Here is a 17,090-nt window from a genome sequence, read left to right as displayed (position 1 = left end):
GCTTTCATCAGCTGGGTGAGGACTACGTTGATATCTGTGACACAGTTGGAGGTCTGACAGGGGGCTTTGTTAGTAACAAACCTCGTATGAAGCAAACAACTAGAGGCTGTACAGAGATGGGCTTACCTTCTTCACTGTGATAAGCACCAATTGCACCGAGATGAAACCTTACTGAGGTACTCAAACAGTTTTTGTGTAGGACAAGTGAGGGGTTCTAAGGCCTTGCCCTCACACTGGACAGCAAACCTCTGACACTTAAATGAGCAACACTTCTTAGTGGAGTCCTTCCTGGAATCCAGCAAGATGCAGGAGATGCTCTCTGGCAAATCTAAGGATCTAAATTCTATGCTCTCAACATTCAAGCCATGAGAGTCAAGGATTTGAGGTTGGTATGTAGAAGGGATCCCTAGTTCTGCGTGTGTGGGTTGGAAAATATTTGAATTTCCACAGATCTTCGGAGGACAACTCAGCAGAGGAGGAAACCAGGTCTGCCTCAGCCAGTAAGGAGCGATTAGGATCATGGTTCCCTTGCCTGAGCTTCAGTAAAGTCTTCTCTCTATGAGAGGTATTGGAGGATACATATACAAAAGTCCCTTCCCCCAATGCAGGAGAAAGGCATCCAACGCTAGTCTGCAGTGTGACCTGAGCCTGGAACTGGGGGACTTTGTTGAGATGAGTGACAAAAAGATCCACCGAGGGGGTGACCCACACTTGGAAGATCTTGCGGGCTATGCCCATGCTGAGAGACCACTTGTGCGGTTGCAAAACCCTGCTCAGTCTGTCTCCCAGGCAGTTATGCTTTCGTGGTAGGTACATGGCTCAGAGGACCACTCTGTGGACAGCCACTGTCATATTCCCACTGCTTCCTAACACAAGGGGTAGGATCCCATACCCCTCTGCTTGTTTACATACAACATTGTAATCTGGTTGTTTGAATGAGCATGATTTGATTCTGTAGTCAATCTCTGAAAGCCTCTAGAGCGTTCCAAACGGTCCTCAGCTTGAGAAAGTTGATGTGGAGATCTGTTTCCTAAGCAGACCAGGTTTCCTAGGTGTGAAGCCCATCAACACAAGCTCCCTATCCCAGGCTGGATACATCTATTATAAGCACCTTCTGAGGAGATGGAATTTGAAATGGTAGTCCCACAGTCAAATTCATCCGAATTGTCCACCATAGAAGAGTGTGAGTCAATTCTAGAGAAATCTGGATTACATTTGCTAGATTCCCAGTCACCTGAGACCACTGGGCCTCTCTCAAGTGGAGACATGCCATGGGTATGACATGCATTGTTGAGGCCATATGACCCATCAATCTCAACATCTGCCGAGCAGTGACCTGCTTGCTGTTTTGGGTTTGCAAGGTGAGTGTTGATAAAGTCTCTGCTCTCACTTGTGGAAGAAAAGCAGAGCCTACAATGAAATCGTGCAGGGCTCCTATGCATGCTAATCTCTGAACCAGGAGGAGGTGGGACCTGGGGTAGTTTATGGCAAATCCTAGTAGCTCCAACACCTGAATAGTTAGGGGCATTGGCTCTGTCGTTCCTTCTTGTGAAGTGCTCGACCAGCCAATTATCCAGCTAAGGTAAACACATATGCTCCCAGTTTGTGCAAATACATTTTTACTATCACTAGACACTTGTTGAATACCCTGGGAGCCGATGCAAAGCCAAATGGTATTGGCAATGGTGTTTCCCTATGTGGAAGAGATATTTCCTGTGACTAGGGAGTATCAAAATATGGGTATAGGCATCCTTTTAAGTCCAGAGAGAACAGCCAATCATAAATTATGAGAAGGGTGCCCAGGGCAATCATTCTGAATTTTTTTTTTTACCAGGAATTTGTTCAGGGCCCTTAGATCTAGGATGAGACAAAATCCTCCCATCTTTTTGGGCACAAAGAAGTACCTGAAATAGAATCCCTTCCTTTCTTCCCCTGGTGGCACGGGTTTGACTGTAATGGCCTGTACAATGGAATTTCCTCTACAAGTACCTGCTTGTGCTGACAGCTGATGAACGATGCACTCTGCGAGCAATTTGGTGGTCTGTGGCGCCAATGCAAAGCGTAACAGAGATGGACTATTTGAAGAACCCACCAAGCACAGGTTAAAGGGGGTCACCTGTGATGGTAAAAATTCAGCCTACCCACTTTACTGGTAAGCCATCCAGGACAGTTACTTTCAGTGTGGCTATGCTCTCCTGCAGCCAGTTAAAAGCTCATCCTTTGCTTCGACTTGGAGGTCAGCTGGGGGTTCTGTGAGCAGAACTAGTGAGGCCGTGAAAGCTGGAACTGAGGGGTCTAGGCAGAGCAGAAAAGCAGCAGGAACCTACACCTTTAAGAGTAGTAGGGCTGCCACCTAGGCCCACTGGACAACCTCAGTAAGGAAGAGGGAGCAGCTGGAGGGTGCTGAGACAGGGTTTGGATGGCATCCGTATGTTTCTTAAAGAGGTCGTTCTGACAGTTCTTTCTTTCTTTTTTTGATTGTGTGATTGATGAGGGGCGTTCCCACTTCCTTGTGACATCTTCACGTGAGAGGAGGTTTTCGTGACAATTCTATTAACCGATTGGTTGGGCTCACAATCAATGGGAGTGGCTTGGCTGGGAGTGTGTGACATCAAGGTTTATAAGCTACCGCCATATTGACAGCCTAAGAATACGAATGAGAGAGGAGCCAGCACTGAATGTGAGGCGAGATTTGAAGTTAAAAGAGAGGTTATGTTTTAAAATGGTGTGGTGTAATGAGTTTACTCTCCTGCAGACAACAGTCGATGGGCACCACGGACCCCCATGCAGGAATCGAAACTCTTGCTGAAGTTGGGCCGTGGACAGTGATAAGAGACTGTGTTGGAGTATAATACTTATGATATGATACTTATGCTGACCCAGAATATTTTGTTTTCTGACATGCAGAATGTTTGTTTTGACCTGTTACTACCAGAATATTTGTTTGACAGATTGCTACCACAACGCTCCGTTGCGGTGGGTAACTCACTACAGGACTGTGCTGAGAAACAAGTCCAAAGGCTGGTGTTTTCATCAGAGAGTGCCTAGGAGACAGGAATGCAGATTGGCCACTCATTGCTCTGTTCTAGGCACACTTGTTTGTGAGCTGTTATAAAAAGAGGTGAAGCCCTGGCTGAAACAGAAGCTCTGTACCTGGTTTGAGGGACGCCTCTATCCAGTGTGGAATTGTCCCGCAGAATCTCTGGGCAGTCATCGGTGCTTCCCCGATTGCTGTTACGGCTCAGATGAAGGCTACAATCCTGTGGTGATGTATGTATACTGCATAAGAGCGTTATGTAATATGTGTGTGCCTATCCAGTGTGGAATTGTCCCGCAGAATCTCTGGGCGGTCATCGGTGCTTCCCCGATTGCTGTTACGGCTCAGATGAAGGCTACAATCCTGTGGTGATGTATGTATACTGCATAAGAGTGTTATGTAATATGTGTGTGCCTATTGATGTGTGAATAAACAATCTTTAAAGCAATATCCGAACCCTTAATTTGCTACAGAGACTGAACAGCTGGAGAGATAAGTGAACCTCATAACACTAGCACAAAGCGAAATTAAGTGTTTGTGGGGAATAAATGTTTAGATTAACAGTCAACAGGAGGTTTTTTAGCCTGTGATGAATGGATGGAGCTCCCTTAGGTTGAATAAGAGATCAACAAAGGAGTATCCTATCATTATTTGAGGCTTTTCCTCCTTTAAACAAGACTGCACCACATTAGATGCTATTTGAATAGAGATCTATTTAGTTGATGAGTTTATGATAACAGTGAGATACTCTATAAGCTCTGGGTGGTTATATAGATTCTACTCTTAATGAGGTCTGCCACCTATTCTACCGCATCTCCAAACAGACTGTCACCTTGGCATGGAACGCCCACTAATCTCTCCTGAACTGGCTCTGATCTGTTTTGTAGTAACTCTTTTTTTTTTTCTCCGCGAACAAGCAGGTTGTTGTATTCTCACAGATGGGTAACATCATCTGATGAAACCTTATGTAGATGGTGGGTAGTGATTTTTACTTAGAACTTTCTAGCAGCATCCCGCTCCGCATGCACTGGTCCCTTAGTCTTCATTTTTCCGCGGAGCAGTGAGAACACATCTTTGTGCATATGTTTCTCTCTCTTTTGCAGTTCCTTCCCGTGCAGGTATTTTTTCTCCTTCTTTGAAGATTTTTTTATTTTTTCTTTACTGTGTTTTATTGCCCTTTTAATTTTACTAGTTTTTTTTACTCTGTTTCCTTTATTTTTCGCGAGTTGCTAGGCCTAGTTAGGCTGGCGCACTGGCCTCGGTTTAAACACTGCCCCTTTTTCTACTCATAATTGAGCAATTTAATTTGGCTGCAAATGCAGCACCCAGTGTAATCAGGTGATTTCTTTGATGGATCCGCAGTGTTGTGCATTTGGTGCTCGGGGCCTGACCATGAGCCTAACTTCTGTTCTGTTTAAAAATGCAGTTGAAGAAACGGAGGGTGCGGCAGGTCCAACAGGAGAGATTTTCTGACTCCTTGAAGGGCTGTACTTCGTCATCAGCACCAGAAGCATTGACCTTGATGGCTACCAAGACTTCAACAACCACTAGGAGTGTGCTGGCATTGAGAGAAATTCCACCTCTCTTGACATTGGCCGCTCAGAGTAGGCCTGAGACTGGTCAGAATCGGACCTGACACCATGGACACGTATAGGTTTGATGTCGTCTTCGTTGGCACCGGAGGACCTTGATACTGAGCATCGGGGGAAGCCCAAGAAGTATAAGCATTGGTTCTCATTGACAGTGCTGGAAGCACTAGGGCATTGGCTTCCTTTTTGGAAGAGGTTTTGGTGCGCAAGTCTCCAAGCAGTTAGGTCACTGCTACCAGTTCGGCACCAACACATTCTCAAGCTGCCTCTGTGTTGCTCCCCTGCCTTTAGCGTTACCTTCCTTTGAGCAGTTCCATGACATGCTTAGGGAGGAGCTGGCACAGATGCTGCAGCTACAATTTGCTCAGGCATTGAGGGCACTTGCACCAGCTGCGAATTAGCCCCAGAATCTTCCTGAGGCTCCATCCGTGCCTGTGCAAAGATCTTCAGCGTTGGCACCTTGAAGGGTGTCTACATCGACACATACAGTACCGCTCCAGAGGAAGCTTCCCTCAAGTCAGAGTAGAGCTGTACCTTGTCGCTCTTTAGGGCGTGAGAGGGTTCTATTCAGCCGAGGCAGGCACAGATTCACTCAGTGTGGTGTGAATATGGTAAGGAGTCTGAATGGGACCATTCATAGGACTCTGGACCCTCATTACTTCTTGGAAGAGCTTTATGGGGTACCTTCTGATCCCTCTCCACCACAAGAGGGACATAAATCTCCACCTGAGGGTCTCTCTCACTGGTTTTGTCGGGGTGATGGCATCTGCCATCCCATTTAAGTTAGAGAAGAAGGAAGAGTCCAAGGTGGAGTTGTTAACTGTCCTCGACTACGAGTCTCCCAAGGAAGGGATCATAGAACCATTGCACCCTATCGTTAAGGATGTGCTGGCGAGGAACTATGAATCTCAGAACAGGTTGCATCTAAGAAGGGGATACACAGTATCTTATCCAGACGGTCCTGGATTCTAGAGGGCTCAACTGCTTCACCCACTCTCGGTTCCCCAAGTAGAGAGGCCCGGACACTAGACTCATTTAGGAGGAAAGCTTTTCAGGGCTTGATGCTCATTGCCTGCATCCAGTTTTATTAACTCTACATGAGCCTTTACTTGCAGTCTTTGGCCCGCATTACACTCAGTCTTGTAGATTCTCTTCCACAGGAGCAGGCCGCAGAGCTTCACCAGGTGGCCAGTAAGCAGCTGAGTGCAGAAAATATCTGGCCAGGGGTGCACAGATTCTCGTGGTTGCCTGTCTCTGACCTAGAACCAGTGGATCTCTAACATCCTATGCAGGGCTAGAAATAAAATGGGGTGACCAGGACTTTCTACCTGACACATTATTTTTTTTTTTATTATGGCACTTCTGGTACTGCTCTGTTGGGTGGGGTGGAGAGGGAAGGGGCAGAGCTATTGCAGTTTGTAAAGCAATATCCTGTGCAGCACAAAACGGTTAGTCCAGCAATGATCCTAGATAGGTAGATTTGGGACTCTCAAGCTATATGCATTTATTTGTACCTGATTATACAGTAGCCCAGGCAATTATAAAATAAGCCATTTGTTATGTTATATATTGCTTCTAGCCCGCATATACCTGCACAGTTCAATGATGTTTACAATACCAAGATACTGACAAAGATAGGTCAGGGATTACATACTGCACAATAATTAAAATCGCTTAATTAGGTTGAAAATTTTTTTTTCCACATAACCAAAGCTTTTAAAGAGTTTTTCAAAATATCAAATGGTTAGAATTTTTGCAAAGTCCCAAGGGTAGATAATTCCAAGATACCACCGATTGATAGTAAAAGGAAAAATTAGATATGTACCTATATTTCAACTGTTAACAGATGGAAAATGCAAAAGCATTAAATTATGAATACTATAACAGGAATCAATATGAAGTACAATCACATAGATAAAAGGATGCTAAGCCACTTAGGATCTTATGAATAAGAGTACAAAGCTTAAACTGGGCTCTGGCCTCCACAGGGAGCCAGTGCAACTTCAGAGATGGCAGCATTAACGCATACAATGTGCCCCCCTCTTCATTCTACGTCAAGAACAAGAAAAATCAAAATATCTCTACACTTATGGCAGGAGTGCTGGGTTTAGTTAAGGGACTGCTTCCATGAAAAAAACTGCAGATTCATATCTGGAAGCAGAGAATATTAATCAAGCCACTGTCTTCTACAGCAACTGAAGTCTATTAACTAAGGGCTTCTTTTACAAAGCCACGCTAGCAATTCCCGTGAGGCAATAATTTACTCTAGACAAAACCAAAGCCTGAACCAACAATCTAAATTCTGCAAACCCGAAAAATGTACGAATTGCTCTTAACTTTTGCATCACATGAAAAGATTTCTGTATTGTTTTATACATCCAGAAAAAGTCAGTAAACTATCAATCTCAACTCCTAAAATTCTTGATTAATTCTCAAAATCAAAATTATCTGAACCAACAGAAAATCTCTATGGAAAGACAGACTTCGGAGATCCTGACCATAAAAACTTGGTCTTTTCCTGGTTCAGTTTCAAATAATTACTGGTGATCCAACGTTCAATTACATGAACAGTGCTCGTTATATCAGAGTGAAAAGCCAATTTTTAGAAACAGGTAATAAAGTAATATCATCCACATATGTAAAATGAAATTTTTAATTGTTCCAATACCTTACCCAAGGGTTGAAGCAAAACATTAAACAAAGAAGGGGACAATGCTGAACCCTGTGCAGAAACCCTGTGTGTCCGGTGGGGAGGCAGCTACATCCACTCAAATCCAGGACTTCATATGAGCAGGATTTGACACTCCCGAACTGGGTTGCCACCAGGCAGTTATGTCTCATGATCTATGAGTAAAATGCTACAGTACCAAGAACTACATACTGGTGTAGTCTGCCCAGTTACTTCTGAGGCACAAAAAAGTACGGAAGTCATACTGGCAGTGGGGGGTGGGGGGGGGGCATGGCCAATTCAGTATTTGCACAAACAACATATTGGAGGTGCACCCCCTAATGCTCACCCCAAACTATGCCTATGCAGCCACAATTTCTAGAGATTTGAACTGCAGAAAGATTTTACACAGAATCAATCCTGGTAGTTCAGGGGTCGCAACACAAGGCAGGTTTTCAGGACTTCCTCAATGAACATGCGTGAGATCTGCATACAGTGGAGGCAGTGCATGCAAATAGATCTCATTCATATTCATTGGGGAAATCCTAAAAACCCACCTGAGTTGCAGCCTTAGAGGACAGAGGCTGCCCACCACTGTGGTAGCTGGTCACCTCCCAAAATCTTGCTGGTACTTCTTCCAAAATAGCCTTCTGAGCTTATCCTTGCCTTGTGGTTTGCAAGTATGACACAAAAGACCTACCTGCAGTTTTGCTGCAATTACTACAGAGTTCAGGTCCTTATCCAGCTCCTTCAGCATTATCAGCTTCTTCAGGGTCAAACTAAACAGCCTATCAAAAAGAAAAACAGCAGAAGCTTAGACACAGGAACTACCATGCTGACAGTCTGATTAAATCAGCAGCGCATACTAAAAACAAAATCAAACTGAGCAGACCAGTCTAGAAATCAGGCTACTTAGCATGATTCCTTGAGAATGTATCAGTATGACTGGCTCAGGGAACCCCCACAGCAGCCTAATATAATCATCAATGCTTATCTGTACTTTTTGTTAAGGCATGAACTCACATGTGAACTGATGTAAAGCAGTGCCTTGTGCCATGACAGCCTAAAATACCATACAAACTGAACCCAGCCAATAGAGTCTGAAGTACACGTGGACATAGATAATGAGAATATCAAAGTGGTCCTATGTACACATACCCATATGTGACTCCTAAGAGATGGAAGAGATTTCCGTAAGCATGGATACTACGTTAATTTACAGTATCCTCATATTCTGACTTTCGGTACAGGCTCATATACAAAGCAGAATTTCACAGAACTCTGCATCCTTGACAATCTAATACATTATAATCCAACCAAAAGGTAAGTAACAAAAGGTACAGTAAAAAAAAAAAAAAAAACGGTTATGCTGGGATTTAAACCCAGGACCTATGATATCCATTGCTTAAAAAGGTTCTTAGGGGTCTGGAAGGGAATGCTGTAACCTACCATTTTAAAACCCAGCTTCTACTTCTCCAGGAAAACACACACCTAGAGTCAACCTCCACTCAACACCCACAGCAGACTTATTCCATCAATCAGCAAAGAGCACTGGTTATATTTGGATTGCTTCAGAAAGACATCTGTTCTGAAGCTCTACAGAGATGGCAGCATTAACGCCCACAATGTGCCCCCCTCTTCATTCTACGTCAAGAACCAGAAAAATCAAAATATCTCTACATTTATGGCAGGAGTGCAGGGTTTAGTTAAGGGACTGCTGCTTCCCATGAAAAAAAAACTGCACATATATTTCCAAAAAATAAATAAAAGTTAAATGTTTCCTTTTGGGGCTCTTGTTCTCATTTACTATAATTATGTTCCTGTGGTGCCTCTAGGCCAGGGAACCGTACATTCTTGACATGTTAAATGGGATAGATGATAGGAAATGTGAAAGGCATAGAAAATTAACTGAGCATTAAAAGACCTTGATCACAAGGGGAAAAGAAAGCATAGCTGCTTACCTATAAAAACAGCTGTTACCTCAAGTCAGTGATTGATCAGTCACACAAATAGGTCATGTGATTGTGCGAAGTGCTAAATAAAATGAATTCTAGAGCATTCTGGAAAAGCCTTAAAGTCTTTTCTGCACAGGCACAAGACTTCCTGTGCTACAGTGACCCTTCAGATTCTCTTAGGTCCTGTTTAGCCTAGATGTAACGGGAATTCCCAAGAGAAAAAGGAGGTAAACTAACTAGAGAGCTGTATGGGAATAGGGATCGTGGGAGCAGTAGAATGAGGCTCGGAAAGCAATGAGAGCGAGCACCAGAATGAGGCCTAGAATGCCCAGCGGGGCAGTCCGAACACCAGACTGAAGCTTGGAATACTCACTGTTTGAATAGTGAATACCACCCAAAAAAAAATGCAGGAGGCTGTTGGGGTCATGGGGTGCTGCAAGCGAGAAATAGATTTGACTCCTGCAAGGATGGGTGAAATTTCTGTCCTCATGCAACTCTAATACCAACTTGTGCGCTACTGACTTCAGAGAACAGCTATTGCAGGTAAGCAACTTCTCTTTTTTTCTCAAGTTTTTACCATGCCACCAACAGTGGATTTAACCCTCTCACTGCCTATTTTTCAAAATAATGCTTACTGAGTAAATTCTCAGCCCAACAGCCAGCCACATCCAGCCTCAAATTATTATCATCACTGCCACTAGCCCAGAGTAAGAGTAAACTACTCCATGATGATTTTCAGCTAGTTCTACTTAAAAATAAATTTGTGATCATATAGTGAGACTATTATAAAAAACAAAATTACAGAGCATATACATAAGCATGGATTAATGAGACAAAACCAACATGGATTTAATGAAGGGAAATCTTACTTCACAATCTACTATATCTCTTTGAAGGGGTGAATAAACATGTGGATAAAGGCAAGCCGGTCGATGTTGTATATCTGGATTTTCAAAAGGCATTTGACAAAGTACTTCATGAAAGACTCCAGAGGAAATTGGAGAGTCATGGGAGAGGAGGTAGTGTCCTATTGTGGATTAAAAACTGGTTAAAAGATAGAAAACAGAAAGTAGGGTTAAATGGTCAATATTCTCAATGGAGAAAGGTAGATAGTGGGTTTCTCCAGGGGTCTGTGCTGGGACTGCTGCTTTTTAAACTATTTATAAATGAACTAGAGATTGGAATAACTAGTGAGGTATTTAAATTTGCCGATGACACAAAGTTATTCAAAGTTGTTAAATTGCAAGAGCATTATTGCCCCATGTAAGCCGCATTGAGCCTGCCATGAGTGGGAAAAGCACGGGGTACAAATGTAACAAAAAAAATTTGTGAAAAATTGAAAGAGGCCCTTAGGAGACTGGGTATCCAAATGGCAAATGATGTTTAATGTGAGCAAAGTGATGAATCTGAGAAAGAGGAACCCAAGTTATAGCTATGTGAAGCAATGTTCAAAATTAGGAATCACCACCCAGGAAAAGGATCTAGGTGTCATCAATGATGATATGTTTAAAACCCTCTGCTCAGTGTGCAGCGGCGGCTAAGAAAGCAAATAGAATGTTAGGAATTATAAGGAAAGGAATAGAAAACAAAATGAGAACGTTATAATGCCTTTGTATCGCTCCATGGAATGACTGCACCTCGAATACTGTGTGCAATTCAGGACACCACATCTCCAAAAAAAAAAAAAAAAAGATATCAGAATTAGAAAAGGTGCAGAGAATGAAACTTCCTCTCTATGAGGAAAGGCTAAAGTGGCTAGGGCTCTTCCAGCTTGGAGAAGAGACAGCTGAGGGGAGATACGATAGAGGTATAAAATACTGAGTGGAGTAGAATGGGTAGATGTGATTCACTTGTTTACTCTTTCTAAAAATAGTAGAAATAGGGGCACGCAATGAAGCTACTAAGTAGTAAATTTAAAACAAACCAGAGAAAATATTTTTTTGCTCAACGTGTAATAAAAATATTGTAATAATATCCTGCAAAGAACCTAACGTATCCTTCTCTCCACCCGCATTTCAAGATTAAAAGGTTGTTTAAAAAACATAACATCTTCAATAAAACCTTAAAATTTCTTAAATTTGCTTCAGCATGCAACTCTTTAGGCAAGGCATTCCACACAGATGGTGCCAGCCAAAAAAAAAAAACCTTTTGCATGAGTGGATTCCCAATTGACTCCTGAATCACAGGTCATCTGAAGTAGCCAGGCACGGATGCGCTCCCCATCTTCTAATTATAGAAGCGTTTAGTAGCCGGACCACACGTGCATGCACTTTTCCGCCTGTAAATGCTGCATGAGACCAAGGCAGTCTAGTACAATAGATAAGAGAATACAACTCATAGGGAGGAGGGTGGGTATATGATAATCTGTGTCCTGCTGTCCTCAGAGAACCTCTGCTACAGGAGAGTAACTTCACTTTCTCTGAAGACAAGCGGGACATCATATTTTCACATGTAGGAATCTCTAGCTACTAGGGTGACAAAAAAAAAAGGAGAACATGGCCTGAAACAAGCTAAGGCCTAGAGAAAAAAAAATGTTTTTTTTGATCAGCCTGGAAGAGAAACAAATTGGGGCTAAGTGGGAGAAACTGGATTCTAGACTTCAAATAAATTCTGAAGGACTGACTGACCAAACCAGCTGTCATGTCAGGAGTTTTGTTCAATGCAGTAGTATGATATGAATGTGTGGACAGAAGACCACATTGTAGCTTTTCAGATCTCCTCAAAGGAGACTGATTTTAGGTGGGCTACCGATGCAACCATAGCGCTCACATCATGAACCATGACATGGCCCTCCAGAGTCAGCTCAGCATAGGCATAAGTAAAGGAGAAGAAATCTGCTAGCCAACTGGATAAAGTGTGTTTCTTGATGGCTTACCTCCCAACCTGTGTCAAAAGAAACAAAAAGCTGACTGAAATGCATATGGGCTTTTGTCTGCTCCAGATAGAAGGTCAAGGCTCTCTTGCAGTCCAAAGTGTGCAATGCACTTTTGCCAGGAATAGGAATGAGGTTTGGGAAAGAATGTTGGCAGAAGAATCAACTGGTTAAGATGGAATTCTGACACCACCTTAGGAAAGGACTTACAATGCATGCAGAGAATTACTCTGTTATGATGAAATCTTGTGTATGGCAAATCTGCTACTAAAGCCTGGAGCTCACTAACCCTGCATGCCAAAGTGACCGCCACCAAAAACAAGTCCTTCCAAGGTCAGGTCCTTCAGATGGCATGTATTAAGTGGCTCAAATGCAGCTTTCGCCAGCTGGGTGAGAATGACACCGAGGTCCAATGAAGGGACTTCAACAAGAGCAAACTTCTCAAAGTGAACTAAAGCTGTACAAACATAGGCTTACCCTCTACATGTTGATGGTAAGCACCAATTGGAAAGGTGCAGAAGATATTCAAGCAGTTTTTTATGTAGGACAGGTGACAGGATCTAGGGTCCTCACACCAGATGGCAAATCTCTTCCACTTGAAATTATATGATCTCTTAGTGGTGTTACTTCTGGATACAAGCAGGAAATAGGAGACACCCTCATTCAGGTGGAGAAACTCAATGTCTAAGTTCTCAACATCCAGGCCATGAGGGTTAGGGACTGGAGACGGATGCAGAAGAGACCCTTCATTCTGTGTGATAAGGGTTGGAAAGCACTCCAGCCTCCATGGGCCTCTGAAGGCTAACTTCAGAAGTAGAGGGAACCATACAGCCAGTAAGGCACAATGAGGATCGTGGTTCCTCGGTCCTACCTGAGCTTCAGCAAGGATTTCCCTATTAGAGGTAAGGGAGAATATGCATATTGAAGACTCTCCCCCCAACGCATAAGGAAGGCATCCAAAAGGCTAGTTTGTAATGTGATCCCAGGCTGGAGCAATACTAAGGAAATTTGTTGTTCAGATGAGACCTACTGAGAGTTTCCCACTCTCAGAAGATCTTGCAAGCTATGCCCGTATTGAGAAACCACTCATATGGTTGCATGATTCTGCTCAATTTGTACGCAAGACTGTTGCTTTTCCCACCAGTTAAGTGGCTCTGTGCAGAATGTCAAAGCTGGTTTCCCATTGCTACATCCTGCTTCTTGATACAAGAGGTACGAGCCCGAGCCTTCCTGCTTGTTGACGTAATACATTGGAACTTAATGGTCCATCTGAATCAGGATAATTTGGTGCATTAGCCAATCCCTAAAAGCCTTTAGAGAATTCCAGATTTTTTGAAGCTCGAAGTTGATGCGAAGGTTTGACCTGACCTGCCTGGACCTCTACCTGGACCCTGACCATGCATTACATGCCGCGTGTCTGGACCCTGACCATGCTTTGCCTGCCTGAACCCCAACCATGCCTTGCCAACCAGCTGCCTAGGCCTCAAACCATCTATCAGCCTGCTCCTGTTACAGCCTGCCTCATCCTATCCAGCCCATTGGATCTTTCATCTGAATCTCTCCTATGTCCTGTCGGCCACCCGCACCTGACGACTCAACCCTTGGGGAATGGCGATAAGAACATGTGAAGCATGAGGGGGTGTCGGCCACCTAGCCAGCCTTCCCTGGTAGTAGCACAAGGGCTCACTCCTCCTCCAGAGTTTCGGACAAAACAGTGACACCACGAGAGATGGAGTAACTGATGATATCCGCTAGGATCCCTATGGCCAGAGACCATTGGGAAGCTAGAGTCCACTGGGCCTGTCTTAAATGGAGACATGCCATGGGTGTGAAATGCACAGTAGAGGCTATGTGGCCTAACAACCTTAACATCTGCCAAGCTGTGATCTGCTGGCTCTGCTGTATCTGTAGCTCAATGTTGACCAAGGCATCAACGTGCTGGTGAACACTGAAAATTTTGGGCCTGAGTCATGTCTATCAGGGCTTCAATGAATTCAAATCTTTGTACAGGGGTGAAATAGGATAGAGTTACTAGTGTTTTGTGATCAAACACCCAAATAGTTCTTCACATTGATTCCTGAGCTCCTTCCTTTGATGTGCTCTTTATCAGCCAATCATCCAGGATGGGAAATGCATGCTCTCCCAGTCTGTGTAGCAATGCGGTGACTACTGCTAGGGATTTTGTAAAGATCCTGAGAGCTGACAAGACCAAAGAGCAGGACATGGTACTCATCTAGAAAATATCCTAGCACAAGCCAAAAATCACAAAACAGACGAGAATGCACCATACAAAATGCTATAAATAAGAGGCATAGTCCAACCACAGACGGTAAACAGGCAAAAAAGTACAGGCTAGTACTGATCAATAAATCTTAAAAATTATATAAACATTTAAAAGGCTGATGGAGAATCTTGCTACAATATATCAATCCAGTAGTCTTAACACATGTAATAGGTCAAATTATTTTTAAAAAGTCTGACATATTTCATCCATCTACTTGTATGAATTTCAGATTGGATAGTGGCAAAAGGTCACTGATCTACAACAAAAGAGAAACCATCAATTAAAAGGTATTTTTTTTCATTAGTAAAATCATGTTTTTAGTTAAAATATCCTGGTTTGACCCTGAACTGGCAAAGTAGTTCATCAGAGAAGCAGGTGGGAAGGCACAGTGTTTGTAAGTGGCTCCACTACAATCCTTTCTTGTCTGCCTTCCCTGAATGTAGGAGCAGTCAAAAGGCTGCATTAAGTAAAGGACTATGGGCCTCTTATCAAGCCGTGCTAGTGCAGCAGTGCCGACAAAGCCCATTCAAAGCGAATGGGCTTTGTTGGCATTTATCGCATCGAGGACCACTAGCACGGTTTGATAAAATAGGCCCTATGTTTTTTTTTTTTTAGCAGGAACAACTTTGAAGAATTCTACTGGGTTGAGGACAGATATTTCCATTGGACTAGAAACAGAGATTGTTTTCTTATAAGGCTCTTTTTATTTTTTTAATTGCTCTCTCTCCAATAGGCCCTTTTTTTTTGGGGGGGGGGGGGGGGGGGGAGGGGGAGGTGTATTTATGCATATAGAGGCCATTTTACTAAAGTTTAGAATGCATTAACAGAATTAGTGTGCACTAAATGCTAAGAGCCCCATTTTATATCTATGGGCATCTTGGCATATAGCATGTGCTAATTCCGTTAGCGCGCCCCACCATAATCTTTATATTAGTCCTTGTAAGACTATTACTAGAAGGTCTTTACAACCGTTTAGACCATAGTCATCTTTATACCTTTATTGTATGCCCTTCTTTGAAGTGAGTACTATTTAGCTCCCACTGTGTGTTATGATTTCTATGGGCTATTTATGAATATTTTTTAAAACCGGTACTATAAGGTTATTATAATGGGTGATACGTGTGTGGACACGTGTCATTCTGCATGCACATGTGTTTATATAGGGCCAGGATGGTTTATTATTTATTATTAATTTTTTATGTTGGCACCATTTGGCTCTTTGAATTAGTATTAATAGAGTTATCCTTCTCTTTTGTCTTTTTTTGGATTGTTTAGGTATTTTTGAGATGATTTTTGAGATGTTGTCTAATTGAAGCATGGTAGTTCTATAGCCATTAATTGGCCAATATCTCTGGTTCTTTTTGGTTTTAGATGCAAATATTTTTGTTTAGGTGCTTTTATTATTAAGGCTCATGAGGAGATACGATTCTTAGGATGACGCTTGTCTGATTAAGATAGCCATGTTTATTTTAGCTCTCTATTTTTCTTTTTCTTCTTTATCCTTCTTTTAAGCAACGATTTCTCTTCTTTTTTTGTTGTAGGGCAATGACCTTTCACCATTATCCAGTCAGTAATTCAAGCAAGTAGATGTGTCCCTGAGGCAGGCCGTTTGGCAGAAATGTTTTGGGGTTTTTTATGTTTAATTCAACCTATTATATATGTTATGACTGCTGGATTGTTATGATGTGGCTGATCCGGTTTGTGGCCACTGCCAGAGTATGCCAGCAAAAAAACAAAAAAAAGGGAGATGAGGCATTTGAATGCTTATCAAACCAATAACACTATAAGAAGGGCCTGTGGGTGAAAAAGGAGTAGTTTTATAAGGATGTAAGTTTGCCTTTCTTTAGCACAATGTGATCCTAGATGATGCCACTACAGCAGTACTGATCTTATACAAAATTCAGACTTTTGTTACTTTGCCATCTGAGCTCAGGATTAAGCCACAAGATGGGGAAACCAGAGATTTGCGTTTCTTGCGCTTTGTATGCAGGTAGCAAATTCTCTAAATTCAGCTAGGAGTGGAGGAGTGGCCTAGTGGTTATAGCACCGGTCTTGCAATCCAGAGGTGGCCACTTCAAATCCCACTGTTGCTCCTTGTGATCTTGGGCAAGTCACTTAACCCACCATTGCCTCAGGTACAAACTTAGATTGTGAGCCCTCCTGGGACAGAGAAATATCCAGAGTACCTGAATGTAACTCACCTTGAGCTACTACTGAAAAAGGTGTGAGCAAAATATAAATAATAAATAAATAAAATAGCAGCTGAAAGTCAGCACGTCATCCGTGCTTATCCTTTAGGAGAGAGAAAAGAAACACAACAAAACAGAGCTTATTCACATAAGCACACTATGTGCCCTGTTATTTCAGCAACAATTCAGGTACAGTGAATGATACATACCTGTAGCAGGTGTTCTCCGAGGACAGCAGGCTGATTGTTCTCACGACTGGGTGACGTCCGCGGCAGCCCCCACCAACCGGAAAAAAGCTTCGCGGGACGGTCGGCACGCAGGGCACGCCCACCGCGCATGCGCGGCCGTCTTCCCGCCCGTGCGCGACCGCTCCCGCCAGTTGAATGACTAGCAAAAGATGAAACACACAACTCCAAAGGGGAGGAGGGAGGGTAGGTGAAAACAATCAGCCTGCTGTCCTCGGAGAACACCTGCTACAGGTATGTATCATTCACTT

At 43.1% G+C, this 17,090-nt stretch overlaps 1 protein-coding gene across 1 annotated transcript in view; it reads right to left on the bottom strand.

Moving 5' to 3' along the window:
• Positions 1–17,090, bottom strand: part of PACS1 (phosphofurin acidic cluster sorting protein 1) — a 419,530-nt gene that overhangs the window by 310,169 nt on the left and 92,271 nt on the right. Inside the window, exon 2 of the mRNA XM_030219186.1 lies at positions 7,995–8,082. Within this exon, the coding sequence (XP_030075046.1) occupies positions 7,995–8,082 (88 nt within the window). The remainder of the gene's footprint in view (positions 1–7,994; positions 8,083–17,090) is intronic.

This window comes from Microcaecilia unicolor, chromosome 11 (assembly GCF_901765095.1).
Source record: "Microcaecilia unicolor chromosome 11, aMicUni1.1, whole genome shotgun sequence".
Taxonomy (NCBI): domain Eukaryota; kingdom Metazoa; phylum Chordata; class Amphibia; order Gymnophiona; family Siphonopidae; genus Microcaecilia; species Microcaecilia unicolor.
This window is presented reverse-complemented; position numbering and strand designations above follow the sequence as displayed.